We start from the raw sequence: 25,122 nt of genomic DNA, 5'->3' as shown, positions 1-25,122 counted from the left end.
GTACGCGCTTACTACACGTGCCGGACACTTCCTGTTCAGGACAAGAACATCGTTGTTCGCCATCACGACGTCGACAGCGAGGACAGGGCTACAGCATGGCGCTGACGAGCCAACAACAAGCAGAGCTGCATGCGCAACTCCAGCAGTCCATCATCGCCTGCAACGAACGTTGCCTCTACTTCGCTGCCAAATGGTCTGGTCCTAGCGTGCACATGATGATGCTCCCATATACTAATATGCATGCACAGGTCCGCCGAATTACTAAATTCCTTCGAGGAGCCGCAAACATATCAAGACACTTCAGACACCGAGATTGACGACGACGATGATGGACCACTTTCAGCTGGACTGGAATCAGCTACCAAGGACCGGCGAGAAGCACGACTCGAAGCCAAGGAGCAACCGCGATATCTCATGGCCAAATCTTTCTTCGACTGCAGAGAGTTCGATCGTTGCGCAGCAGTATTTCTACCCACCCAGATTCCCCACAGCACTCCCTCAAGCAATGTCATGTCACCTACCCGACTCCATACCGGACTCGGATCATCCTCGAAACAAAAAGCTGGCTTGTTGAATTCGGCGTCCAAACCAGCGAGACCTCGAGCTCCATCAATACCGAAGAATCTCAGTCAGAAGTCATTGTTCTTGTCTCTGTATGCGAGATACCTGTCCGGTGAGAAGCGCAAGAACGAAGAGGCCGAGTCGATTCTTGGACCTCACGATGGACCCGGAACCGCCAATAAAGAAGTGACGTCGATTGCAACCATCCTGGAAGAGTACTTCAACGCACGCGGTGGTCTCAATGACCTGTCGAATTCGCAAGGATGGCTGGATTATTTATACGGTATCATGCTCATTAAGACCAAGTCGGAAAATCTTGCAAAACAGTGGCTGGTACGGAGTGTCAATCTGAATCCGTATAACTGGTCAGCTTGGCTGGAGTTGGCGTCCTTGATCGATTCAGTCGAAGATTTGCAAGCGATCAGCGTCCATCTGCCTCGGAACGTGGCAACGTTCTGCTTCCACATCCACTGCAGTCAGGAGCTTTTCCAGCAGGATCCTCAGGTGTACGACGAGCTGGCTCAGATGCAGTCCATCTTCCCCGGATCTGCATTCCTCCAGCAGCAGAAAGCTCTCCTTCTATACCATGCTCGCGATCAAGATGCAGCCATGGAGCTGTTCGATGGCCTGTTGCGGGATCACCCTCATCGACTGGACGGAATGGAAATATACAGCAACTTGCTATACGTCATGCCGAATCGACCTAAGCTCGCGACTCTGGCAGCATTGGCGAGCGAGACAGACAAGTTCCGTCCGGAGACGAATTGTATTCTAGGCAATTACTACAGTCTGATTTCGGAGCACGAGAAGGCAGTGCTTCACTTCCGGAGAGCACTATCACTGGACCGCAACTTTCAAGCGGCTTGGACATTGATGGGCCACGAGTACATCGAGCTGAAGAACACACAAGCCGCGATTGAATCGTATCGCCGAGCCGTGGACAACAATCGAAAAGACTATCGGGCATGGTATGGTCTGGGACAAGGCTATGAGATGCTGGAATGCCACAGCTACAGTTTGTTCTATTACCAACGTGCAGCATCGCTATGTGGTGGCGATCCGAAGATGTGGGCAGCGGTCGGCCATGCCTACAGCAAGTGTGGGAAGACCTCTAACGCTCTGCAAGCTTTCAAGCGAGCTTTGATCGTCGGTAGCCAAGTCGATACCGGAGCATCATCGTTCGGGAGCGGCAATACCGATCCAATAGCGCAGGCCGTTGGAGGAGCGCTCGACCCGCAAATCCTGTTCGAGATTGCTATGCTGTACGAGAAGGATCGGAAACTTGAGGAGGCCGCAGCATACATGGAGCTTACACTGGCGCAAGAAGAAGGAGTCGAGGAGGGCGAGGAGGGCCTTGGCGTGACGCAAATCACGAGTCGAGCACGCCTGTGGTTGGCGAGGTGGAGCTACAGCTGTGGCGACTGGCAGCGCACGATGGAGCTTGCGAATGAACTGTGTCAAGATGGTGTCGAGGTGGAAGAGGCGAAGAGTCTGGTCAAAGATGTCCGCAGCAGGATGCATGCCCCTGAGGAGAGTATGCGGAACTAATAGACACAGTAACATACCAGTACGGTCCACCTCCGCCTTCAACAACCAGACCACCAGTACTACCTTCCTCGGGTCGGTTCCAACACCCCAAACGCTGCCTCTTGTTAGCGTGACGGTTCTATGAAAAGGGCCAGATCGAGATACCGCAAAATTACGTCGGGCACTTCAGAGAACCGAATCAACACTTGATCAGGCATTGATTGGTGAAGTGAAGATCGTAACAGGCAGGATAGGCGCTCGACTCGTCGTATGATGCGGTAGTGACGGCAAAATGCGATGCTTCCCTCCCTGAGCTCCTGTGCGAGTGCCCAGGCAAACCTGCACGAAGATGGCCAGCTGACGGAAGAGCATGATGGAGGTGCAGGGCTTATGCTCTGTACTGATGCTGCCGTCGCGGGAGGGCGCTGTTGGAGAGGACTGTACGGCGGAGCTTGCTTGGTTCTGAAGAGGGAGGGTCGCATGGGGCGGCGGCGAACATATATAGTGTTTGAGCCTTTGGAGTAAGCATGGCTGAAACTTGGAAGGGTTCAGTCAGCCTTGGAGGGAAAAGCTTGAAGCAGTGCGTGGAATGGGACGGGCCATCGAATCATAAATCGTGGAGTGGATCGAGTTCACGTCACGTATGTGAATCCATGAACCCGGGGTGTGGGGCTTGCGACACGAGAACAGCTGGGAGGTGCACAAGGATGGGCACTGAGCTGCTTGAGGCAGTGCGTGCAATCGAAAGTCGTTGAAGCGTCCGAGGGGCCTCATTACCGTCGATCACAGCCTTGTACAACACTTTCAACGCTGTAAGACGTTCATTCACGCAATTTGGACACTAGCTTGGCGGCGACTGCCCAATCCAGAAACTCCACCACTCGCGCTAGTACCATTACACCCACGCTAAGCTGCGGATAGCTTGCAACCTGCTCCATTACACCCCGCAAACCATTCCATCATGGATCAGCCCTTCTCCCTCTCCCTCGGTCTCGAAGACACTCACGTCCTCATCACAGGCGGCAACGGCCTCATCGGCCGGCGCGTCGTCGCCGCCTTCCTCGCCGCCGGCAGTAAAGTCTCCATCATCGACTTACCCTCCACTTGCACCGCTCCAGACATCAACCCGTCCCGCGCCGAGTTCCATCCTGCCGACATCACCGATGCTGCGGCTCTTAACGCAGCATTCTCGAAAGCGGAGGCCATTTTCGGACCGGTGGAGTGTTGTCTCGCCATCGCATCTATTGACCTCTCGTCTCTACCGCAAACAGAGTCGATTTGTGACGCGGACCCAGAGGTGTGGAGAAAGGTGTTCGATGTGAATATTCACGGCACGTTCCTCACTGCGCAGCGTTGGTTGCGTGGGATCCGAGCCGCTGTCGCGGACGAGGAGAAACGATCGAAGTTGAGGAATGCGTCGTTGATCCTAATGGGCAGTGAAGCGGGACGGTTTGGAGTAAGGACTATGCCTGCGTATGCGGCGGGTAAAGCGGCGGTACAGTATGGTTTACTTGCGAGTTTGGCAAAGGATGTGCCGAAGGTGTGGTTGAGAGCGAGGGTTAATTGTGTGGCGCCGGGGACAGTGGCTACGGAGAGGTTCAGAGAGGAGTGTGAGAGGTTTGGGAGGCAGTGGCAGTGGGAGGAGAGTGAAGCGGCGTAAGTTGTTTCATCGATGTTGGATACATCTCATGTGCTGACTGTGATATCCTTGTCTTAGGGTTGGACTGGCGAGACCAGTGCCGATAGACGATGTTGCCAGGACGTTCTTGTTCCTGGCGAGTGGGCGTTATAGCGGCAGCACGCATGGACAGTTGCTTCACGTGGATTCTGGCAAGATGGGAAGTTTGCAGTGGATGCGGGAAGACCTGGCTGCCCGACAGCAGGCTGCCTGAATACATGCTATTGCCGGCAAGGAGAAAATTGGCGTCGAGAATTGAGGTCAAAGTCCTTCTTCAAGCAGCAAGTGTCATCAGCGCCAGCGAGATCACCTCGACTCAGCTCTTCTATTCTTCTAGTCGTCAAATCGTCTCCATCTTCGTGTTCTCGTACGCTTCCTCCTCCGCGTCTCGTCAAAACTTCGCTTTGACTTCCTTCAACCCCGCATCTCTCTCCTCCCTCACCCATCGGGTCAACCATCCCGCTAGTATCGCTGCCAATCCACCAAACCGTAAGACCCACGCCACGCTGTCATCTCCTGCAGTTCCTCGCGGCTTCTGCAAAGCCTTGAAGATTAGACTGCTCACCAGAGTCGCAATGACTTGCGGTGCAGCAACTGCGACGTTGTGAATACCGAGCACTGTGCCCGCTTGCTGCTCCTCTTCCTCATCGCCATCAGCATCGCGGTGAGAAGAGGATGGGCGCCTGCTGTCGCCATTACGTCGCAGGTTCTCGCGTCGAGAGACTTCAGCAGCAATGAGAGCAAAGGGAGCCCACATGGTCATAGCCCAGGGTAGGCCAACGGCACCCACGAGGAGTGTTGCTGTGAACGTCGTATGCGCGAAGAACGTCATAGCGAGGAGTCCGGCGTAGACGAAGTGAGAGATGAGCCAGGCACGTTTGAGAGTGAGCCCAGGAATCTGCAGGGCGTTTTCGCGGATAGATGGCCAGAAGCGGCGTGCAGGATGAGCCTGAGGTCCGAGGAAATAGCTTCCACCAGGCGTGCTAGCCGAGGTCGGCGTCATGGGTGTCCGGAGAGGCGGAGTCGAGGTAGATTCGCTAGTCATGAACCACGGTAAAGTAACACTCGAGACAAATGTGACGATGGCAAAAATGAGCAGCGCGAATGTGCCGACTCGAGTACCTTGTTCCCAGACTCGATCAATCTCCTTCTCCGTCATATTGGGATTGGCACGGAAGATAGGATCGGTGTAGATTTCGCCGACGTAAGTCGTGATGTAGAACAGGAAAGGGAACCAGCCGATCCATGCCGCAAATTGTACCACGCAGATTGCTTTGATCTGCCTTGGTAGACGATGGATCGAGCGGTAAAGAGATTTGAAGAACGCGAACACACCAGAATCTTGGTGGCTAGGAGTGCCTTCCAGTCGTGGATCACGTTCGGAGATTGAAATGCATGTGATCGTGAGTGTGGTTCCCAAGGTAATAGAGGCGATGGCGCATAGAACCTGAAATTGCGTATATCCAAAGAACCACAAGTATTTTGGAAGGTTCGCATATCCAAAGAGGTACCCGATGATGTTGGCCATTGCCGAGACCCGACTAGCCCAGGCGTTTGCCGAATCCTGCTGGTGGCTCGGAGCATTGTCGACGACGAAAGCTCTCATGCCGGCTTGGATGACGTTGATACTGAAGTCCAGTACGTATACCATAATGATTGCGACGATGATCGCGGTGTTCTTGGTGCCCACACTATCCCTGGGGACACCGAAGATCGAGAGAAAGCCAGCGACAAGCTCGCGCGTCCACGCCAGGATCATGAGAGAGACGATGGTAGCGGCAGCTCCTCCGATCATGAATGGGCGCCGCTTTCCGAAGCGTGAGCGGCATCTGTCGGATTTCGCGCCAACATAAGGTTGAACCAAGGCTCCAGAAAGAGGTCCAGCGATCCAGACCAAGGCCAATAGACTTTTGCTGATTCCTAGACTGAGGAGATATGGCGAGCCGTTGGATAGTTCGACAGACCATGCGATTTGTAGGCTACTCGCGTCAGCTTTGGATGCAGCGCATTGTTTACATTTGAAGTGCTTACCCTGCAAAAGAAATGGTCAAAAACAGCAGATACCAGCTGCTTTTGCTCGCTTCCCTCTTCCCAGTGTCAACATTCCAACCATCTTCTCCACTACTCGAGCCAGGACTCATCACGCCCTGGAGATGCGGTACCGCTCCAACATCGTCACTTGTCCTCGCGGGTAACAGCGGAGACTGCTCATCATTCACACCGTCGCCCTGCCGTATTTCATGTGACGAAGCTCTTTCTAGTCTGGGATCGCGACCAGACTTGACCTTGTTGGTCGTATGTTGGATAGCACTGTCACTGGAGCCTTTCGGAGTCGCATCGGTCTGTGAAGATGTTCGAGTATCGGAATGCGTATCAGATCGTTTGGTCTCGGTATCAGATGTCGGCGAACGATGCGCCATTGTATGTGTTCAAGAATGAGGATTGAAAGCAGTCTGTACGGGCGGACTACGGCGGTAGGTATTCGGTGGTAGGAAGGGTGGCAAGAAGGAGTAGGTTCGATGGTGCTTGCATCGTCTCGGTCTTGACGTCGTTGCGAAGAAGAACACGCAGGTGGTGGTCGTGACCAAGTCGAGTGATGAAGTGGCAGCGGAAGGGAGGGAACGGGATGCCAGGTCAGGTCAGACGGGCGACATCACGCGAACGACACGAGGACGGGGATCCGCTGGCGTTGCGTTGCGTTGCGTTTGCGCCGGATTTCGTTGTCGAAGCTGACAAGTCTTCCGGTCCTACGGAGCACTTGCCGAAGATTTCAAGGCACACGGGCACATCACCACCTCATGCATCGTGTTTGCATGCGGCTGTAAGGACCCGTCGCCTCGTGCATTACTTATCGCGTCTATTCTCAGGATGCTGACGTCGCAGAAGATAAGCATTGCGGGAACGCCTCGTTCCGACCCATGTCCTTCGGTTCTTGTGGAGAGGTTCGGACGATCGACTTGCTTGAAGCTCTCCCCAAGGTAACAGCTGGTACAAGACTATGAACCTCTGAATTCCACCTCGACGATAGAATTCACACTGGAACAATATACCCATCGCGCTGCTATTGCGACATTTGCGAATCCACGAAACCACCCACTGCTACTGCGAACGACCTTTCGAGCATGAGATAGCCCTTTCCGACCCACTCGCCCACCATGGGATTCATTTCTGCACAGTACATTGCGAGAAGAGGCGCGGAAATCGCCCTTCAGGCTCGACAGACCTCCGACTCCGACGACGATGAAGACCAAGAGGCGGGACAGAAAGAGATATATTCATCATGGGCGCTGCTCATCCTCATAACGCTCCTCATCCTGGCTTTCTTCACGAGTTATGTTCTCCGTACGAAGAAGATTCAGGCAGTGCATGAGACGGTCATTTCCATCTTTGCCGGAATGGTGATTGGATTGATACTCCGGTTGACCAGCGTCAACACGGTGCTGGATGCTGTGACATTTGACTACCAATTCTTCTTCAATCTGGTTCTTCCGCCTATTATCCTCGCTAGTGGATATGAGTTGCACCAGGTATGCATATATCAAGAGATGAATATCAGGGCAGGATGAATGGTAGAGGAATCAAGGAGACAGATGCTGACGGACGGTGCAGGCCAACTTCTTTCGAAATATCGGCAGCATCCTTACCTTCGCATGCGCCGGTACATTCATATCTGCGATTGTGCTTGGTGTCATCCTATGGCTTTGGACCCGAATTCCCCTCGAAGGTCTCAACATCACCTTTGTCGAAGCGCTCTCAGTGGGAGCGACTCTTTCAGCGACCGACCCAGTCACCATTCTTGCCATCTTCAATACTTACAAAGTGGATCCGAAACTGTACACAGTAATCTTCGGAGAGAGTATTTTGAACGATGCCATCGCCATTGTGCTCTTCGAGACGGCGCAAAAGTACAAGGCGGGCGAAGAGGCTGGTAGCCTGACCATCTTGAGCTTGTTCGAGAGTATCGGCGTATTTCTGCTGACCTTCCTCGGAAGCTTCTTCATCGGTATCTTCGTCGGCCTTGCCACGAGTCTTCTGTTGAAGTTCACACACGTACGACGGGACCCGAAAGTCGAGAGCTGTCTCGTCTTCCTCATCGCCTACGCATCATACTTCTTTGCCAATGCCATTCACATGAGTGGTATGTTCTTTTCGCGATTGCTAATTTCGACGATGCAAAACTGATATCCTCGCAGGTATTGTGTCTCTCCTCTTCTGCGGTATTTGCCTCAAGCACTACGCCTACCACAACATGTCGCGCCGAACCCAACTCACCACCAAATTCGTGTTCTCCCTGATGGCCCAACTGATGGAGAACTTCATCTTCATCTACCTCGGGCTCTCGCTGTTCACCGAGCGTGTACTCGAGTACAAGCCTCTCTTCATCCTGGTCACCGTCATCGGCATTTGTGTCGCTCGCTGGTGTGCAGTCTTTCCACTCACAGCGCTGATCAACTGGTTCATCCGCACTCGCGCTCGGAGGAGAGGACAGGAAAATGTCGCGGAGGAAATTCCGCAAAATTGGAAGATCATGCTGTTCTGGGCTGGTCTTAGAGGCGCCGTAGGAGTTGCGCTTGCAGCTGGTCTGACCGGACCAAACGGCAACGCGCTGCGTGCTACTGTGCTGGTTGTTGTGGTGCTCACTGTCATCATCTTTGGTGGCACCACAGCTCGCATGCTGGAGATTCTCAACATCCGCACTGGTGTTGTGGAAGAAATCGACTCGGACGACGAATTCGACATCGAGCCAGTGCCCAGCGCTGGCGCGTATGGAAGGAAGAACGGTACCGCATTCGGCCACGTCCCCAAGAACTCCGGCAATGGCACCATAGGCCTAGGAGATGTCGGCGGCCGGACTCGCACGGCGACCTACAGTTCTGGAAACCAGGGCGGCGTCGGCGCATCTAGCTGGAAGCCGGAACTGGAGCGGCGGAATTCTTCCCGAATGCGACAAGATCGTGCGAGTGCCGCAGAGCGAGGCCTTCTCTATCAAGGTGACGATGACGGCCTTGGTGACTACGAAGATGAGCTTCAGCTGGCTGATGATGACGATGATCTTGGCCTCCCACCTGCCGCTGCACGGAGAAGTCCGTTGCAACAGGCTGGTGCCGAAGCGATATACCCTGTATCAGGACAACGCGCAGGCGCCGATGGGCATGGAAACATCGCGTCGCAGGCTGCACTCACGGCGAGAGGGGCTATTTCGCAAATCCTGAATGCGACCAGCGATGATGCGGGCACTTTGTTTAATAGACTAGATGAGAATTTCTTGAAGCCGCATTTGCTGTTGGATCCAGGAGGCGGAAGCAGTGGGCATGCTCATGGTGGGAGGAGATCGGAGGAGCAAAATAGGGGGGGTGGATGAGAGCATGAGGATGTTTTATGATATAACATTTGGATGAATAGCAAAAAGTTTATGGATACAGCATTTCCACGGCCATGTAATTTGGAGCGATCCCCAGTCCATCGCGTTTACATGTTGACTGCGTACAGCGACCTAGATCCCTGAAGATATCTACAGCAGACAGATTGCCGACTCTACAAACACACCACCAAGCTTCATCCATTCCTCCTACTCATGAATCACCCCCAAGACTTCCCTCCTCCTCTCCCACATAGCTCTCCGCTGCGCTGCCGCTCCCAACGCACAGAACTTACTCACATCCCATAGACCCAAAACCTCCGCTGCCCTCTCCTTCGTTCCCGCCGTTCCACTCACGACCTCCGCGCCCTTCAACGCCAACATCTTCGACCGTTCACGCTGTTGCGAAATTTCACGCCGCATTAGCGTATCCCTCTCTAATCCCGGCCAAGTCCATCGTTCGCGGCAATATTTCTTCCAGGACATTCCCCACTCACTGCGAGCGTGCATTGTACCCCGACGATGCGGCAAGTAAGTCTGCTTCCAGGGAGTATAGTTCGGCTCGATCTCTACCTCGTCGGCGTATTCGAAAGAGTCGCATTCGCTGTGGGCGGCCATGTACCAAGATGAAGGGCTGTGCGTTCGCATTGAAGTGATGAGTAGGGCGAAAGCGAGGGTTGCGTCCCTGAGCCAGTTGCTGGGTTGCATCCAGTCCGGGACGGGAAAGGGTTGGAGGTGGAGGGACAAAGGTGGTGGAAGAGTGCTCGGAACAGTATCGGTGTTTTGTGTAGTGTCTTCATCGCTGCTGTAAGCGTTGCGAGCGTAGGCGATTAGGCCTCGTGGTTGGAAAGCCAGCGGGTGAAGAGCGGAGGAATGGGAACGGGCGAGGCTTTGCTGTTGTTATGGTGGCTGATGTGACTGGAGTTGCTGCTGTTGGTATTGGCGCTGGTCTCGGCATGAAGACCGGTAATGGTAGGCTTGGTATTGAGGCTGGTTCTCGTAGACTTCGATGTCCCGACAGCTTTGTCGCTGGTTGTATACGTTGAGCTGTTGCGGAGTATGATCAGGCTCGCTCGGGGCCAACTGCGCGTATGGCAGCGCATTGCGCATAGTACCGATCGAGCGAGCTGTTCTTGTGGTAGGTAAAATAAAGATCAAAAAGCGAGCCAGGAAAACTGGCAGAAATTGAAAATGGTTGACTTTTGGTCAGTACCATGTTCGACATTTTCCAATTCATGCCTCAGCTGTTGCCTGTGACTAGGACCAACCATTAAACCACGGTGTGGTAAGCACCTCATGAAAGTAAGTCGCTGAACTCGGCCGGGACGACTTGGAGAGATGACTGGAGTCGTCCTTTCCATGCTCTTGAGAAGTCTTGCTTGTCGAGACTGTGCTGTGTTAGAGATGTCATGCTGATGATAAACTTCGGATCAGGGACTTTGCGTCTCCTTGAAATTTCAGGTGTGCAATTATCGGATTGCTTGGAAAAGAGGAACAGGTCAAGTTAGATCCAAACGATGCACAACACCCCATTTCTCTACTATAGGACTGTCCACGACTCCTCGTCTTTCGCGGTGATTTGGCTTTGGTCAATCTGGGCCCGGCTCCATGCTTGAACATCTCCTCGCGCTCCTTTTTATGCTGAAAGCCATGCGCGCGGTGGTCGTAAAGAGTATCGTGATAAATCCATCCAACTAGTGGCCCTTGGACACCCGCGCCACAATGCTGTCGTGCTCGATGTCGTCTGCGTCGTTTGCTTGAATGTCGGCCGCAAGTCCAGTGAGCGAGCGCTTGAGCGCCTCCTTGGAAGACGAGTACAACATGCGCGGCTGCACGAGTATCAGCAATACAATCCACCATCAATCCCACTGTGTCATCACTCACGTATAGACCCGCATCATCTGGAACCCACGCAATGAACGTAATCTTGGCGCGCTTGCCGCCATCGTTGGGAGCATCGTACTCGACATCGTAGACTGCGTAGCGCGCGCCGACGCACTCCTCGCCTCTCTTGTTCTTGCTCTTGGCGTTGACCAGCTTGTCGCGGAATGTGTTGTAGTCCTTGTCGGTCGAGGCCTCTTCGACAACAATCTCCTTGCCATCGTCGGAGATCTTGAAGATGATCCACTTGACGTCCTTTCCCAGCTTCATTTCATTGAACTTCGAGATACACTCCGGTGCGACGGAAACGCTGTGGAGGGATGGCTGTCAGTATGTTCGTGGGATCGGTTTGGGTCGTCTCCGCGATTTCGAATCGAGGGGGGGTAATCATACCCTGAGGAAGCCTAGAACGAACATGTGTCAGTCGAATGCAATCAGATACAAGATTCTCGAAAACGACACTCACCATGATTCTATCTCTCTCGTGAATGTGGTAGGACTGTCGGTGAGATTAGTGAAAGCTTTCTTGTTGGGACTGCGGCAGAATGTTGGCGAGCGATAACACCGTCGAGTCAATGCGTCGTGAGGGTGGGCTGAGGGTGAGGACACTCACTTGAGTAGTGGTGGTGCCTACGTTGGATCAGGCAGACGTATTTTGCGGTTGTTGTATTGTAGTAGGAGGTGTGAGGTACGTAATCGGAGGCATGTTTTCGGTTTTCGAGGTGTTGCCCCGCGGCAACGGCTAGTGGGGCACATCTCAAGCGACGACAGGCCTCTTCCATGAGTTTCATTCACCTGCGAAGCGGACTAGAGTACGGTCCGAGCAATATTTCGTCATGTGATACTTGGCTCCTTGAAAAGACCTTTGTGCTGTGATGCTTTGACGAATGGTCGCGAGACATTCTCAAGCCGTCAGTTGGATTATCTACATAAACAGCTATCTGGCCTTCGCATCTTTTCCCTTACCCTTCTTCTTCTTGCCCTCTTCTTGAATAGCTCTCGCCTTCTCCCTCGGATCAATGACTTCGATCTCCGCCATCTTCCTCTTCCACTCCAAGTCCTTGCCCAATGTGTCCTTTGCGAACGACAGCTGATGGGCCATCCAGCCTGCGTCATCCTCGTCGTCCTCTCCATCGGCCTTATCACCATTGCCATTGGCTGCCTTGTCTTCCTGCTCATCCCACGATCTACATGACTGGCAATTGGCAATGAAGTGAAGGTCGCAAAGTGCAGCTTCGTCGTCATCGGCTTCTTCTGCTTTCTCCATGGCGGGCTTCGTCAGCGCTGCTCCGTCCTTCTTCCCCTCGTTGCCCTCATCCTTGTCGCCATCCTTGTCACTCGGCAGAGTCTCCAGCCTCGCCTTGAATGCTTGGAACATATCCATTGCTCCCTTCTCCTCCGATGCTTTCCCTCTTCTCCTCCCGCGTGTGCTTGTGGGCGGTATTAGAGCCTCCAAGGCAGACTTGGGAGCCTCTTGAGTTTTGCTTGATTTTGTATCTGTGGTTCGACGCATGCTAGCTTTGAGCTCGGCGATCTCGGCATTCGTTGAAGCTAGATTCTTGTTGCGCCTCGTCTCAGGCGAAGGCGGTGGTGAATCGACCTCAATGTCGCCCGGAGCTGGGATTGAGGCTGTGACTGTGGGTTTCGTAGGTTTTGACGCTGGAGCTTCATCCTCTGTTGTCGGCTGCTTGGGCTTTGGCTTCTTCGTCCTTGGGGCCTCTTTCACATCTTCAGCATCCTCCACGACCACCAACTTTGGATTCGCCTTGACCTTCTTCAAAACTGGCGTAGCTCCCTCCTCCTCACCCTCCTCTCCGCCAAAACTCAGCACATTCTTCCCGGCCGGCTTCTTCCTCTTTTTAGCCTCCTTCTTGCCCTCGTCCGACTTTGTCCTCGGTGCCTCCCTCGCCTTCGCGACCATACCCTCGAACGGATTGACCAGCACCTCTGCTCCTGTAATCTTGGTTGGGTACAACGGCCGATCTGACCCTTCCTCTGTCAACTCTGCGTCGGCCATCTTCATCAAGTTGTAAATCGTGTCGCCCTCGATTCTGCCAAACATGGTGTTCTTCCCTTGCAGCTCTGCCGTGGCATCCAATGTAAAGAAGAACTGGCTTCCATTGCTGTTCGGTCCTTCATTGGCCATGCCCAGTAGACCACGCCGATTGAACTTGAGCCGGCTGTGGAATTCATCTTGGAAGAGCTCGCCGTCTTCGAGCGCGCTGATGCCGCCATGACCGCTACCGGTAGGATCGCCACCTTGGATGATGAAGCCTGGAACTAGACGGTGGAAGACAGTGTTGGTGTAGTAGCCATCGAGACAGTGTTGGAGGAAATTTCGAGACGCGAGGGGAGTTTGCTTCGCGAAGAGCTCGATGGTGAGGTCGCCTGAGGTGGTGTTCAGGACAACCTTAGCGGTCGGTGGGGGTTCGAGGTTATAGAGGCTCGACGACATGTTGTATGGTCGCCGGCGCAAAGGTGCAGGCCAGAATGAGTGTGGAGGTCGAACGTGTTGGAGGAGCACCTCGAAGCAGATATCAAATATTGATTAAGATTTTCATGTGAAAGCTGCCCGTCGATGCGCTGAGCTGAGCGACGTCACAAGGACCTGGAAACACCACCTCGAGCTGTCCCACTTCGACTTCACTTACATCCAAGGGACAACAACTCATATACTACAACCGCAAATCTGGATTCCTCGAACCCCTCATCTTTGTTCAGTCGATTCCAAGCGACCCAGCCATACAACATGTCCGAAGTTACTTTCGCCAAACAGTTCCTCGCGACTCTGGACAAGCGACCCATCAAACTGCCCGCCGACCACATTAGCGATCCCAGGCAGTATCCTAATCAGAGTCCTGTTCGTAGCACCCACATTGGTACAAGCATCCGAGCCAACTGACGCACAAATAGTCCATCCTCCCTCGTGCGACTCACCCTTTCCCGCGTAAGACTGGACCAACAGCCACTCAAACCGCCGCCACGACCTCCCTCACAGTCACCCTCAAACCCATGCGTGGCCCAGCAAGTGACAGTCTGAGCCTAACGAATATCTCTCTCACCTCCACAATCTACGACATCAAGACCCTGTACGCACAAAAGACCGGTCTGCAAGCCGAGAAGGTCAAGCTGTTACTTAACAAGAAACCAGCGGCGGACCTCAAGACGTTGAAAGATCTCGGCGTGACAGACAGCGTGAAAGATGTAGAGTTGAGTGTAATGGTCATGGGAGGAGGCGGTGCAGCAGGTGGAAGTACAGCGGGAACACCCCGCGACCAGAGCCCTGTCGTGACGGAGAAGGTCCCTGCACCTCCTACGGCGAGCGTACCGGATCCTATGGATATCGATGAGAAGACCTCGGCGCCGGATAGCGAGAAAGCGGCAGTCGCAGCAGAATCGCAAGCTGCGCCGAAGAAGGAGGGTGATGGTGCTGACGAGATTCTGGCAACGGAGGAGTTCTGGGACGACCTAAAGGGATTCTTGTCGCAGAGGCTGAGGAATGAAGAGGTGGGTGCAAAGTTGAGTCAAACTTTCAGGGCGGCTTGGAAGAAGTGATGATCTGATATGGGAATGAGCATATGTATCCTGGTTTCCGAAGGAGGAGTACTTCGAAATTAAGACCTATCAATTACGGCGATATTTGCTCGCCATGCAACGCTCTCAAGAACGCTGACAAAATCACAAAGACCGGAGTGGCCATCAATACCGCAATGGAAAGTAGCCTCGTCTACCCAAAGACTTCCATCAAGAAATCATACCGGATCTTGAGACCCTCGTGTCTCGCCCTCGCTGTCAGTTCATGACACGCATCGGACAAGATCTCTCCAACAATCGGAGTGCCGCAATACTAAAGTCGAAGGTCAGCACAACTGTCTCCGGCGTAGTTCCAAGGCAAACTTACAAAGACTCCCACTTTCTTCTCCTTGACTCCGTCAGCCACCAGATCCTCGTAGTGCTGCTCCAGAATCTTCTCAAAGTCCGGGCGTCCGAAATGCGAACGCGACTTTAATCCGGTCAAAGCTGAGTACGGCGAGGCTTTCGTGCGGTACCCATCGAGGATGTACCTGAACACGTGTGTCGACAGGTTCTTCCTCTTGGCCGTGATGTGCGTGTTGATGTTCAGGTCGAGTTTACCCTGCTTCGCAAGTGGTTCGGCATTGACGATCGCACGATTGAGGAGGTCAGAAAACCAGAGGAGATTGTTCTTCTCTCGCACGGACCAGTGGAAGTCCACACGGCGGTCGGGATTGCTAATGTGCTTGGGTTTGGAGATTTCGAACTTGGTAGTAGAGTCGGTGTTGACCATTGGCGGATTCTCAGCGACAGGCGTGCTGACTTGTGAGGATCGGCGGGAGATGGCTCGCGAGGAGGCACGAGAAATGACACGAGACCCACGGCGGGACATCGATCTTGAGCGGCGGCGGTCCCATGGATCGGTCTGGTCCGTGTAGCTTTCTTCAAGATCGGTGAGGATGGCGGAAAAGGGAGTGATGCCGATACCACCACCAACAATGATGGAGTAGTCGTAGTCGTAGAATCTCTGCGCTGGAGCGCCGAATGGTCCGTCGATGCCGATATGGATTTCTTCGCCCTCGGGAAGGTCGCGGAGTTTCTTCGTCCAGCCGCCTTCCATCTTGATGTGGACTTGCAACTCGGGTCCACGGCAACTCGATATGGTGAAAGGATGCCATTGGAAGAGCGAGATCTTCGGTACCTGAAGCAAGATGTACTGACCAGCAGAGTACTTCCAGTCCTTCCCCTTCGGATGTCTGCACTTGATGACCACAGTATCATCGTCCAGGATTCTCATCTTCGCCGGCAGTCGAATGAAGCCTCTAATGAATCGCCAGCTTCGCTCAAAGATCACCAGCAGTGCAGGGAAAGCGAGCCAATATCCTAGCATTGGTGCTTGGAGCAGTTTAGCGGTGCCGTGGGCGCAGAGGAGACCGATCAAAGGGAACATGAGCAAATGAGCCAACTGGAAGATCTCGTAGTTCTTCTTGCGGAAGTACGGCATGCTCATCAAGCTGATAACCCAGAATAGCCCGAGAGAGGTCAGTCCGCTCCATCCTGGCAGAGAGCGTACATAGTCGATGTAGTAACGCGGCACGATTTCCGGGCCAAAGTATGCTGCCAAATCATCCTGTTGCGCTGGTCGGGAGCCATACAGAAAAGAACCAGTCAAGTGGCCGATGGCATGCAGTGTCGCGAAGAAAAGTCCGCAACAGCTCATGATGATGTGGAATCTCTGGCTCAGATCCCAGTTGATGACCTTGCTGACGAGCCAGCTTCTTCGCAGGAACGTCGAGAGATGTCGGCTCATACTCAAGAGCATGAACACCAATGTCGGGTACAGCACACCAGCAGCTGCCTTGGCCAGAATCACACCCCAACCCAAGGCTGCCCTCGCACCAGGGTTCTTAATGTAGATGATCATCTGCCACAGACCAATGCCAATCATGCAGGCCACGACGAAGGCAATGAAGAGAATGTTCGGACCATGTACAGCCCAGTACGCTCTCAGTCGTCTCCGGAAGGGCAGCTTCTTCTCCTGTTCCACATCTTCCTTGTGCGCATCTTGAGCTCCCTTCTGGCTCGGAACTCCCCATGATCGGACATGCTTGACAAACTCGTCCCTATTGAGTCGCGTGCTGCATTCCGGCATGATGTGGCATAGGAAAGCGTGCAGTCCGTCTCCTTTGTGACCCGTGCCCTTCTCCGCATCGCGACGCTCGGGATGGAGAAGGTGGTGTTTCTGTGGCTCGGGTGCGAGCTCCTCGTGGACATCGTGTAGCTTTTGCTCCATTTCTTCGAATGTGACTGAGCCATCTTTGTCGAGATCGAGCTCGTCGAAGAACTTGTTGATCTCGTCGTCGCTCAAAGGAACGTAGTCATCGTCGATGACTGGCTCGAGGCTCTCCATCGTGTTGGAGCGGGCGAGGTCCGCCATTGCGAATGGCTTGAAGGAGAGAGTGAGATGGTAAGAGAGTCTTTCCTTACCGCTGGGCAACGAACGATAAATGTATATATCGCGTCGTCATGCTATCGATAGACGCCCTCGGAACTTTCTCAGCCCTCTATTGAGGTGTAACAATGGGCCAAGCATTGGGTCCTCGGCGTACCTCAACAAAAGCAAAGGTGTGATTCGACAAAAAGATACTTTCACGTGGCAGAGCTTGGGTGAGGTGATGCGCCAACGCCATGACGACGCCAAGTCTCTTCGACCTTCTTCGAACTGCCCTTCTCCCAAGACATTTCCTTCCAAATCTTCTTGCTAGGTGTCCGATTGTTTGCGTATACGTCGCCTTGGTTTGGCATCTTCCAAGCCAAGGGCTGGAGGAGGAACCCTGTCGACAGTGGTGCCATCCTCATGATGTGTAGACTTTGCATCGCAAGCGACCGAGCCTATCGTACGACAAGTACACAGCAGCGCATCTGCCTTTCGTTCGTCCCAACCTGTTGTGCTTTGGCTGTGTCCGGGCATGCATCAACATACCACAACCCTCTCTCTTCACTCAAGTCAACGAAGGCACCGGCCAGACTGCCGGGCTCTTCGCTCCGTCTTTCCCATATGCCCTCACGCCCAGCTGGTAGTTGTCCTTGTTCAAGTCGACCGTAACGTTCGCAGCGTTGCCCACGTTCAAACTGTGAGTCCACTGCAAAGCTCCACTCGTCCTCCAGACCAGCTCATACCCTGCCACCATGGAGTCGTTGCTAGCAGTCCATCGCAACAGCGACAGATTATTCACAATCTCTAGCGGCGTATCCCGGGCAGCAGCAGGAAAGCCAACCCTCCGCGAGATCGTTACGTTCTGCGGCGCAGCCGGTGCGTTGGCTGCGCTCCACATCGAGGCCAAGTTGACCTTGGTCACTCGCGTAACATAGTCCATATCGACGAATTCGACGAGGTCGCCATACTGTACACCGTCTTGAACGCGAACGTCCTGATGCTCGTGCGTGAAGTCTTCAACAGCTTCTGTGAAGCGGACAGCAGGAAACCCTTCGGTCAAGAAAGACTGATGGTCGCCGCCTCGGAGGAAACGGTCCGCGCGGTAGATGAGAGCAACTTGCATGCCGACATACTTCGCTGCTCCTGCTGCGATTTCCGCGATATATCGACCAAGATTCTGTGCTGGCGAATCGTTCCATCCACCAATCTGCGCTACAGTACGTAGCTGGGCGGCAGTCGAGGCGTTGGGTAGGAAAGCTGAAGCTCCGAATAGTCGGATGGTGTAATCATTGATAGGCGCAAAAGGCTGAGATTTACCAGTGCCGACGATGTCGTTGTTCCAGTTGCCTCCAACCGTAACATTGCGGGCTTTGAGAGTTTTGGCGAGGTTTGCGGATCCATAGAGGCCTTGTTCTTCGCCGGCCACAGCGGCAAAGATCATCGTGGCAGCAGGTCTTTGCTTCGCGCACGCTCGAGCCATTTCCATGACCACCGCGACCCCACTCGCATCATCATCTGCGCCGGGTGCGTCTATCTCGTAGTCCAAGATATCGAGCGCGCGAGAATCGTAGTGGCCGGTCACGACATATACGCGGTTTGGATCCGTGTGGCCCTTGATTTCAGCCACAACATTGGAGATGTTGACAGGGAAAGTGATTCTGTCGCCGTCGATTGGCTGGATGTAGCTGTTGAGGTACACTCCCATTCGGCCTTCCGAATATTCCGCGTACTTGTTCATCTCGTCGTAGATCCAATCTCGTGCCGCACCAATACCTCGCGTGCTAGAGTTCTGCGTTGATAGTGTGTGCCGCGTTCCGAAGTTCGCAAGAGTCGTAATGATATGGTCGACCTTGTTCTCACTGACGTCGGCGAGTATTTGCTGCAGTTCGGCATTGGCCTTCTGCGGCTTGATCCTATTGTCGAGACTGTCCTGGGTCGGCGGCCAGCTTGCAATCTTCGTGTCGCCCCAGATTCCATCGGATTCATAGATGCTACCGGGAAATCCCATCCAGGACTGGCCATATCCTCCGTCGTATATGCTGGCTGCATTCAGTATGCGTGTTAGTGTCGCGAGAATGGCTAGATGCTGAAACATTGTGATAGCGTGGCACTTCTCGCGAAATCAGTGAAGGGAAGAAGGAAATCAGAATTTAGAAGTACTCTTGTCCCTTATGTGGGCGCATGCTCTGGCTCGAGATCACCGACATTGCCTTCATAGCGACGCAGGCCAAGGGGACCATGACGACATAAATTGCAGGTTCAATGCAAAATGAATTGGGAGTTCGAAGAGGATGAACCTTGACTTATCCAGCTTCCTATTGCGGTCAGCCAAGAGCGAATGCCCCACAAGATACACGGTTGTTCGTGTGCTTTTCAACGATGACAGGCGGGAAAAAGAGGAGTTTTGAGGGTCCATGATGATAAGGATAGAGCCTGTTGTCGCTGTGTGCTGTCGTATCCATTGTCGGGTGCAATAGTCTCGAGTGAGTATAGCCGCGAGGGGAGTCGGTGTGCGTCTTGGTCGGGTGGCCGGCAGACGTCACAACTGCGAGTAGCAGATGTACAGTAGAAGTCCTGGTTTTGGTACAATGTATCCGCGACCTAGCCATTGGGCGGTACGCGTATAGTCTTTCTGATGTGGCCATCTTGCCAGCTCATCCCTGTGTCGAAGTCGTGCGGGAAGCGGCCGTTCTGAGAAGGAGACCCACGAATCGAACGGGCCGGCAACGAATTTGTGTGTATCCTCTTGGAAGGTCAGCACTGCTTGACCGGGTGAAGTCGAGAACTATAAGAGTGGTTGTTCCTGGAAAGGATAATGCAAATGGAAGGGTTGTCTTGAACCATGAAGAAGGCTTTCACGTGGCACGGTTCCGCTGGCGGCCGCGAGCTTGTCCAGGATTTGAGCGGGCGTCATTGCGCATTTTCTGGGCGACATCTAGACTCTGCTCCTCACAACACCGACCGTGATCGATTCTCTACGGCTTCAGCGAACCCGTGATTCGTTGGCCATAATTGGTATCTGGAAAAGATGTGGTAGTCGCGACAAAACGCCGTCTGGCGAGATCCCTACACAATGTATTTACCAACAACCCCGGACGAGCCATCGAACCTCACGAATGCGGCAGTAATCTTACTCGGCGACAAGAAGGGAGAGCTACCAAAGGGATGGTCTAGTCTTATTGGAGTCGTGTCGGCCATCATCGGGAACATTCTGATATCGTTCGCGTTGAACACGCAGCGATACGCCCACATAAGGCTGTCTCGGGACCAGGAAGAGGCGCGCGAGAAGGCACGGGCGGCGAGCAGGAGCGTCACGCCGACTTATGGGACAAACGGAGGAGAAAACGTTTTGAACGGAAATGTCAATCGGTCCAAGAGCAATGTGAAGGCCGAGCTGGGGTCTCATACACGAGCGGAGAGTGATGAGGCACAACCATTGATACCAAGAAGAAAAACATCGTCCTCAAGCAGCAGCGAAGCGACGGATGAGAAGGAGTCCGAGGTGAAAGAGAAATCCTACCTGCAATCGCCCATATGGTGGGTGGGCATTACTCTGATGACCGTTGGTGAAACTGGAAACTTTCTGGCGTATGGCTTTGCGCCGGCTTCGGTCGTCTCGCCGCTGGGCGTGGTTGCGCTCATCTCGAATTGCCTGATCGCTCCACTGTTGCTGGGGGAGAAGTTTCGCCGGCGAGATGGTCTGGGTGTGCTCATAGCCGTTGGAGGTTGTGTCGTGGTTGTTCTGAGCGCCTCCGATTCGAATCCGAAGCTTACTCCGAATGCTATTTGGGATCTGATAACACAGTGGGAATTCGAGACGTACCTTGGAGTCACCTGCACTCTGATCGTTATCTTGATGGTGGCCAGCAATAAGTTCGGAGAGAAGACAATCCTGATCGACGTTGGACTGGTTGGCTTGTTCGGGGGATATACGGCTCTGTCTACGAAAGGCGTATCTTCGCTGCTCACATACAGCATCTGGAGGGTCGTCACATTCCCGATCACCTACCTGCTGGTGGCAGTGCTGGTATTGACTGCGGTCATGCAGGTCAAATATATCAACCGAGCACTGCAGAGGTTCAACGCTACGATGGTAATTCCGACACAGTTCGTCGCCTTTACCTTGTCCGTGATTATTGGATCCGCCATCCTGTACCGGGACTTTGAGCGACAGACTCCTGAAGATGGCATCAAATTTGGCTGCGGTTGCGCGCTGACCTTCTTTGGTGTCTGGTGCATCACATCAGGTCGGAAGAAGGACTCGGACAGCGACGAAGAAGACGGCGGTGGCCAAGACGAGACGACTGTTGCTGGTGAAGAGCGCGTGATGCCAGAGATCCGCGAGCGCAACGGGAGCGACCCATCGAGGCGGGTCTCCATTAGCTTTGCACTGCCCGACGATGCTATGACTCTGCAACGGGCACACACTACAGAGGGTAGCTCCCTCCCGATATTGACCGCGACCCCATCAACGCCCCCTGCTCTGCGGGTAGGACCCCTTCTCGACAAAGTCCACGAGCTCCCCCCTGCTGCAGCGAGCGCTGTGCATACAGACTCGGCAGCTCCTTTAGAGCTAAACGCAGACTCGACCGACCCTCAAAAACGACCCCCTTTACACGCCACCACCTCTGCTCCCGTGCCACCGTCGCCCACTGCTTCCTCTTCTCTGCGACCCAAGACTCCCCTGAACCGGACACCGTCAGGTCCTCCAGCCGACAGTCCCTCCCATCTGTCGCCAAACCGTCAACACACCGACCGGGGCGATGCTCCTCGCCTCAAATCTCGACCCTCGCTAGTGAAGATGTTTCCTAGCGCCTTGACGAGTCCTCTCAGTGGGTCGCTCAGCGCCATCGTTGCTGACGAACTTCGTCGTGGGCTGGAGAGGTCTCCATCTGGAGCAATTCAACGCAGAAAGTCGGCCAGAAACGTTGGTCAGCAACGAAGACCTACTCTCGAGCCAGGTACCATGAAGCCCACTTTATCAAGAACGAAATCCGGCTCTGGAAAGCGACACTCGATTGCGAGTGGCACGGAAGCCGACTTTGAGAACGATATGGCGAATGAAGGCCGTACACGATCTCTCAGCGCTACCTTGACCGATATGTTCGGCAAGGCTTCTGGAAGTCTGAAACGACAACGGACACTTGAGTCGCAATCTCAGTCGAGTCGGCAGCAGAATCTTGAGCCGGCATTTGAACAGCCACCACCAAAGAAGTAGGCAGCGGAATAGCATGGTAGGAGGAAGTTTTATCGATGAAACGGCAGAGGAACGACCGGAACAGCTCCAATACATAATGATGTGTACAGTGAAACGAATGAACAGCATTGATCGAGATATTTGTGCATGCCTGAAACGATAACAACGTTTGACAGTGTGCTTGCAAGGTACCTGTGCATCTATTTGCTCCGAGATACTAGCTTACCTGTACTGGCTACTAAGGTGTCCGGCTAAGTTACATGTACGGTGGCATGTACGGTGGCATGTACGGCGGCATGTACGGGGGCACGTACGGTGACATGTACGGTGGCATGTACAGCGACATGTACGGTGACATGTACGGCGACATGTACGGCGACACGTACGGTGGCATGTACGGCGACATCTATCGTTACATGTACCGTTACATGTACGGCTATCAAGACGACCAGACAACTTAATTGTACGCGTATTTCAGTGTCCGATCAAGGCACCTGTACGAGTACTTGTGCAGCCAATGTGACCGCCAGGTAACTCACCAGTCAACGCCAATAAGATCTCAAACCAAGTAGCATGTAGGGTGATATGTCTACACCTGGGCCGAAGACGAGATTTAGGATAAGGGCCATCGTGCATGGTTCCGTAGTACGCTCGATGCTCTATCGGAAATGTTGGAGTGATGCTCGAGAATTCAGAAACCGAAAAATCCTCCAACCTCGTCGCCAGATCAGTCTCAGCCTGTCATCCTCTTTTCACCATTCCGAAGGATTCCCTGCCGTTTATCATATCTCATCCTCAGTCTATTCATCATCGTCATCGCTCTCAGCTTCCTGCTTTTCCTTCTTCGCCTTCTCCTTTTCCGCGAACAATTCCTTGACCCAAGCATCAGCCCTGTCCACCGCAGCCTTTGGCTCCTTCTTGTGCCTCATCAGCAGATTCTGGAGTTCAGCGGGCGTGAACGTATCGTCAGGGATGTGACCCGCAAACTCGTCTGCCAACTGCTGCAATTCCACGTCGGTCAGTCCTGTACCTTGGACGTGCGATGGCTTTCGCAAGAGACTACCATTGCCCTGCTTGGCGTGGCCATTGGTCAAGACGCTGTTGCTCTGTCTGTTGGCTTTGGAAGTCTGGTCATCGCCAGCATACATGCGAACAAAAAGTTCGCTGATCTGGTCCCTCTTGGCGAGGTTGAACTCCACGCGGCGATCGACTCGTCCAGGACGGACTAGAGCGGCGTCGAGCTTTTCAGGGTGGTTGGTGGTCATGATGAGCACTCGACCCTCTTGGGTGGCGACGCCGTCGATGGCGTTGAGGAGACCGGAGAGGGAGATTCCTGTGCCTGGTGCACGATTCGGATGGCCTGTATTGTTCTGGTTGCTGTCGTTGTTGCTGTTCTTCGATTTGGGTGTGCTTATGGATTTGAGCTCTTTCGCGAGGTCTTTCAGTGTGTACTCTGCTTCTTTCTTGGGCTTCTCTGATTCTGTCTTCTTTTCATCTTCCGCCTTGGTCTTCTTGGACTTCTTCTTGTCCTTTTCGTCACTCTTACTGTCACGCAACAGTCCCGCGGCATCAACATCCTCAAGCAGCACGATGCATCTCCTCGGTAGTCCGTTGAACAGTTGAAGAAGATCGCCTTCTGTAAGTGTTGGTTCTTGCAAACTGATAGCATAGATCTCCAAGCCGAAGATGCCAGCGAGAGCAAAGCTTAGACTGGTCTTGCCGGTCCCTGGAGGGCCATGGAAGAGATACCCTCGTCTGTACGGAATGCCTCGCGTGGCATACCATTTCGGCGAAGAGGGGTGAAGAAACTCGTTCATGTCCGTGATGATTGTTCTCTTCTGGACGTCGTCGAGAATTACAGTCTCCATTGGCCTTGAAGGACGAGAAAAAGTCTTGCTCCACGATCCACCGTAGCGGGCACGATCCTTCGGAGTCGGGTGTCGGATTGTGGTGGTGTTCTGCAGCTTCTCGAGGGAATTGATCTTGATCATTTTGAGCATCTCTTTGATGGGATCGGTGTTCCGACCCAAGCAGTCTATCTGGATGAGATCGTCTTCGACCGAGCTGAAGCTGACTTGCACGCGGCTGCTTTGCGGCTTCCGGCTTCGTTGAATGTAGAAAGGCCGTCCCTGAAACCAGAGGAGATTGCGGCCGTAGTAAGGCTCGTACCGTGGTGGTATACGGGCACTCCACTTGTTGTAGTCGAAGATGGCACCATCAGTCAATCCAGTCTCTTGAGAGTCGTCCATGGTTTCCTCAACCTTCGACCCTCTCTGCGTCACTGCTCGTACCGTCCGTCTCGACTTCGTGCGTTGGTTGTCGGCGAGCCAGCCCATGACCATGTCGAAGAGATCATCATGCTCATCGATGTAGACGCTACTGACGAATGCTCGTGTGAACGCGTTGGACAAGTACTCGAAAACGAATTGGCCGGCTTTGACGGCCGCAAACAAGATGAGTCCTGTCGACACGAAGATTGAGATGTCAATGCCAAAGGCCGACGAGATGTATCGCGAAATGAGACCATAGCCAGGAACAAGTGTCTCCAATATACTGCCAGGGAGATCTGTCAGACCGAAAGATTCTGTGCCGTTGGTAGACTCGTTTGCCACTGGAAGGGCTTTGGCTAATTTTCGGAAGTCCATGCTGGGCACGACAGGTATCCTGGGAGTGTTGCAAAGGGCGCACAGAGCCTCTTATGTAGTGAAGGTCTTTCGATGCTGTGCCGTATAATGCACAGCTGCCAGTTCGCCTGTTTGCTGTGAGCATCGAGTTTTAGGTTTGCTGTCAGGCTCAAACGGGCAAGAGCGGACCCAGCAAGTGAATCTAAGGCAAAGCATCGACGCCACTGCCAGGCAACAAACCAGCTTGCCTTGATTATGCAATGCTCTCTCGCATGCATATTCCGACCCGGCCAGTTACAACGACTGGAAGGCCGTGGCGATGCATCTAGTCTGTGAGTCAAAGAA

General features: G+C 53.6%; 11 protein-coding genes across 11 annotated transcripts; 5 read left to right on the top strand and 6 right to left on the bottom strand.

Annotated features, from left to right (window-relative positions):
* Positions 1–95: 95 nt before the first annotated feature.
* On the top strand, positions 96–2,109 carry MYCGRDRAFT_110529 (uncharacterized protein; the record flags this gene model as incomplete). The annotated part of the gene is made up of 2 exons (XM_003850265.1): positions 96–193; positions 249–2,109. The coding sequence occupies 2 exons, from the start codon at positions 96–98 to the stop codon at positions 2,107–2,109; spliced, it is 1,959 nt and encodes a 652-aa protein (XP_003850313.1).
* Positions 2,110–3,153: 1,044 nt separating this feature from the next.
* Positions 3,154–3,959, top strand: MYCGRDRAFT_61780 (uncharacterized protein; the record flags this gene model as incomplete). Its single annotated transcript, XM_003850266.1, has 2 exons — positions 3,154–3,744; positions 3,806–3,959. Coding segments are annotated over 2 exons (381 nt in total), but the record flags the coding sequence as incomplete, so codon positions are not given.
* On the bottom strand, positions 3,926–5,907 carry MYCGRDRAFT_74939 (uncharacterized protein; the record flags this gene model as incomplete). The annotated part of the gene is made up of 2 exons (XM_003850045.1): positions 3,926–5,745; positions 5,798–5,907. 2 exons carry the CDS (start codon positions 5,905–5,907, stop codon positions 4,158–4,160), a joined length of 1,698 nt encoding a protein of 565 aa, XP_003850093.1.
* A 1,014-nt stretch (positions 5,908–6,921) lies between these two features.
* Positions 6,922–9,959, top strand: MYCGRDRAFT_95274 (uncharacterized protein; the record flags this gene model as incomplete). Its single annotated transcript, XM_003850267.1, has 5 exons — positions 6,922–7,293; positions 7,376–7,904; positions 7,960–9,087; positions 9,435–9,656; positions 9,838–9,959. The coding sequence occupies 5 exons, from the start codon at positions 6,922–6,924 to the stop codon at positions 9,957–9,959; spliced, it is 2,373 nt and encodes a 790-aa protein (XP_003850315.1).
* Positions 9,960–10,721: 762 nt separating this feature from the next.
* Positions 10,722–11,649, bottom strand: MYCGRDRAFT_105522 (uncharacterized protein; the record flags this gene model as incomplete). Its single annotated transcript, XM_003850044.1, has 5 exons — positions 10,722–10,954; positions 11,010–11,316; positions 11,400–11,410; positions 11,473–11,505; positions 11,620–11,649. The coding sequence occupies 4 exons, from the start codon at positions 11,473–11,475 to the stop codon at positions 10,820–10,822; spliced, it is 456 nt and encodes a 151-aa protein (XP_003850092.1).
* Positions 11,650–11,943: 294 nt separating this feature from the next.
* On the bottom strand, positions 11,944–13,461 carry MYCGRDRAFT_101027 (uncharacterized protein; the record flags this gene model as incomplete). The annotated part of the gene is made up of 1 exon (XM_003850043.1): positions 11,944–13,461. The coding sequence occupies one exon, from the start codon at positions 13,459–13,461 to the stop codon at positions 11,944–11,946; it is 1,518 nt and encodes a 505-aa protein (XP_003850091.1).
* Positions 13,462–13,755: 294 nt separating this feature from the next.
* MYCGRDRAFT_46756 (uncharacterized protein) lies at positions 13,756–14,561 on the top strand (the record flags this gene model as incomplete). Its single annotated transcript, XM_003850268.1, has 3 exons — positions 13,756–13,866; positions 13,920–14,291; positions 14,382–14,561. 3 exons carry the CDS (start codon positions 13,756–13,758, stop codon positions 14,559–14,561), a joined length of 663 nt encoding a protein of 220 aa, XP_003850316.1.
* A 172-nt stretch (positions 14,562–14,733) lies between these two features.
* MYCGRDRAFT_87233 (uncharacterized protein) lies at positions 14,734–16,929 on the bottom strand (the record flags this gene model as incomplete). The annotated part of the gene is made up of 3 exons (XM_003850042.1): positions 14,734–14,853; positions 14,908–15,341; positions 15,402–16,929. 3 exons carry the CDS (start codon positions 16,927–16,929, stop codon positions 14,734–14,736), a joined length of 2,082 nt encoding a protein of 693 aa, XP_003850090.1.
* Positions 16,930–17,521: 592 nt separating this feature from the next.
* On the bottom strand, positions 17,522–18,964 carry MYCGRDRAFT_47075 (peptidase M28; the record flags this gene model as incomplete). Its single annotated transcript, XM_003850041.1, has 2 exons — positions 17,522–17,758; positions 17,798–18,964. The coding sequence occupies 2 exons, from the start codon at positions 18,962–18,964 to the stop codon at positions 17,522–17,524; spliced, it is 1,404 nt and encodes a 467-aa protein (XP_003850089.1).
* Positions 18,965–19,963: 999 nt separating this feature from the next.
* MYCGRDRAFT_74929 (uncharacterized protein) lies at positions 19,964–21,226 on the top strand (the record flags this gene model as incomplete). The annotated part of the gene is made up of 1 exon (XM_003850269.1): positions 19,964–21,226. A coding segment is annotated over one exon (1,197 nt), but the record flags the coding sequence as incomplete, so codon positions are not given.
* Positions 21,227–22,953: 1,727 nt separating this feature from the next.
* On the bottom strand, positions 22,954–24,798 carry MYCGRDRAFT_110524 (uncharacterized protein; the record flags this gene model as incomplete). Its single annotated transcript, XM_003850040.1, has 1 exon — positions 22,954–24,798. The coding sequence occupies one exon, from the start codon at positions 24,796–24,798 to the stop codon at positions 22,954–22,956; it is 1,845 nt and encodes a 614-aa protein (XP_003850088.1).
* Positions 24,799–25,122: the final 324 nt, after the last annotated feature.

Source organism: Zymoseptoria tritici, chromosome 8 (assembly GCF_000219625.1).
Source record: "Zymoseptoria tritici IPO323 chromosome 8, whole genome shotgun sequence".
NCBI lineage: Eukaryota > Fungi > Ascomycota > Dothideomycetes > Mycosphaerellales > Mycosphaerellaceae > Zymoseptoria > Zymoseptoria tritici.
The sequence above is the reverse complement of the archived record's forward strand: the minus strand, read 5'-3'. Positions and strand labels throughout refer to the sequence as shown.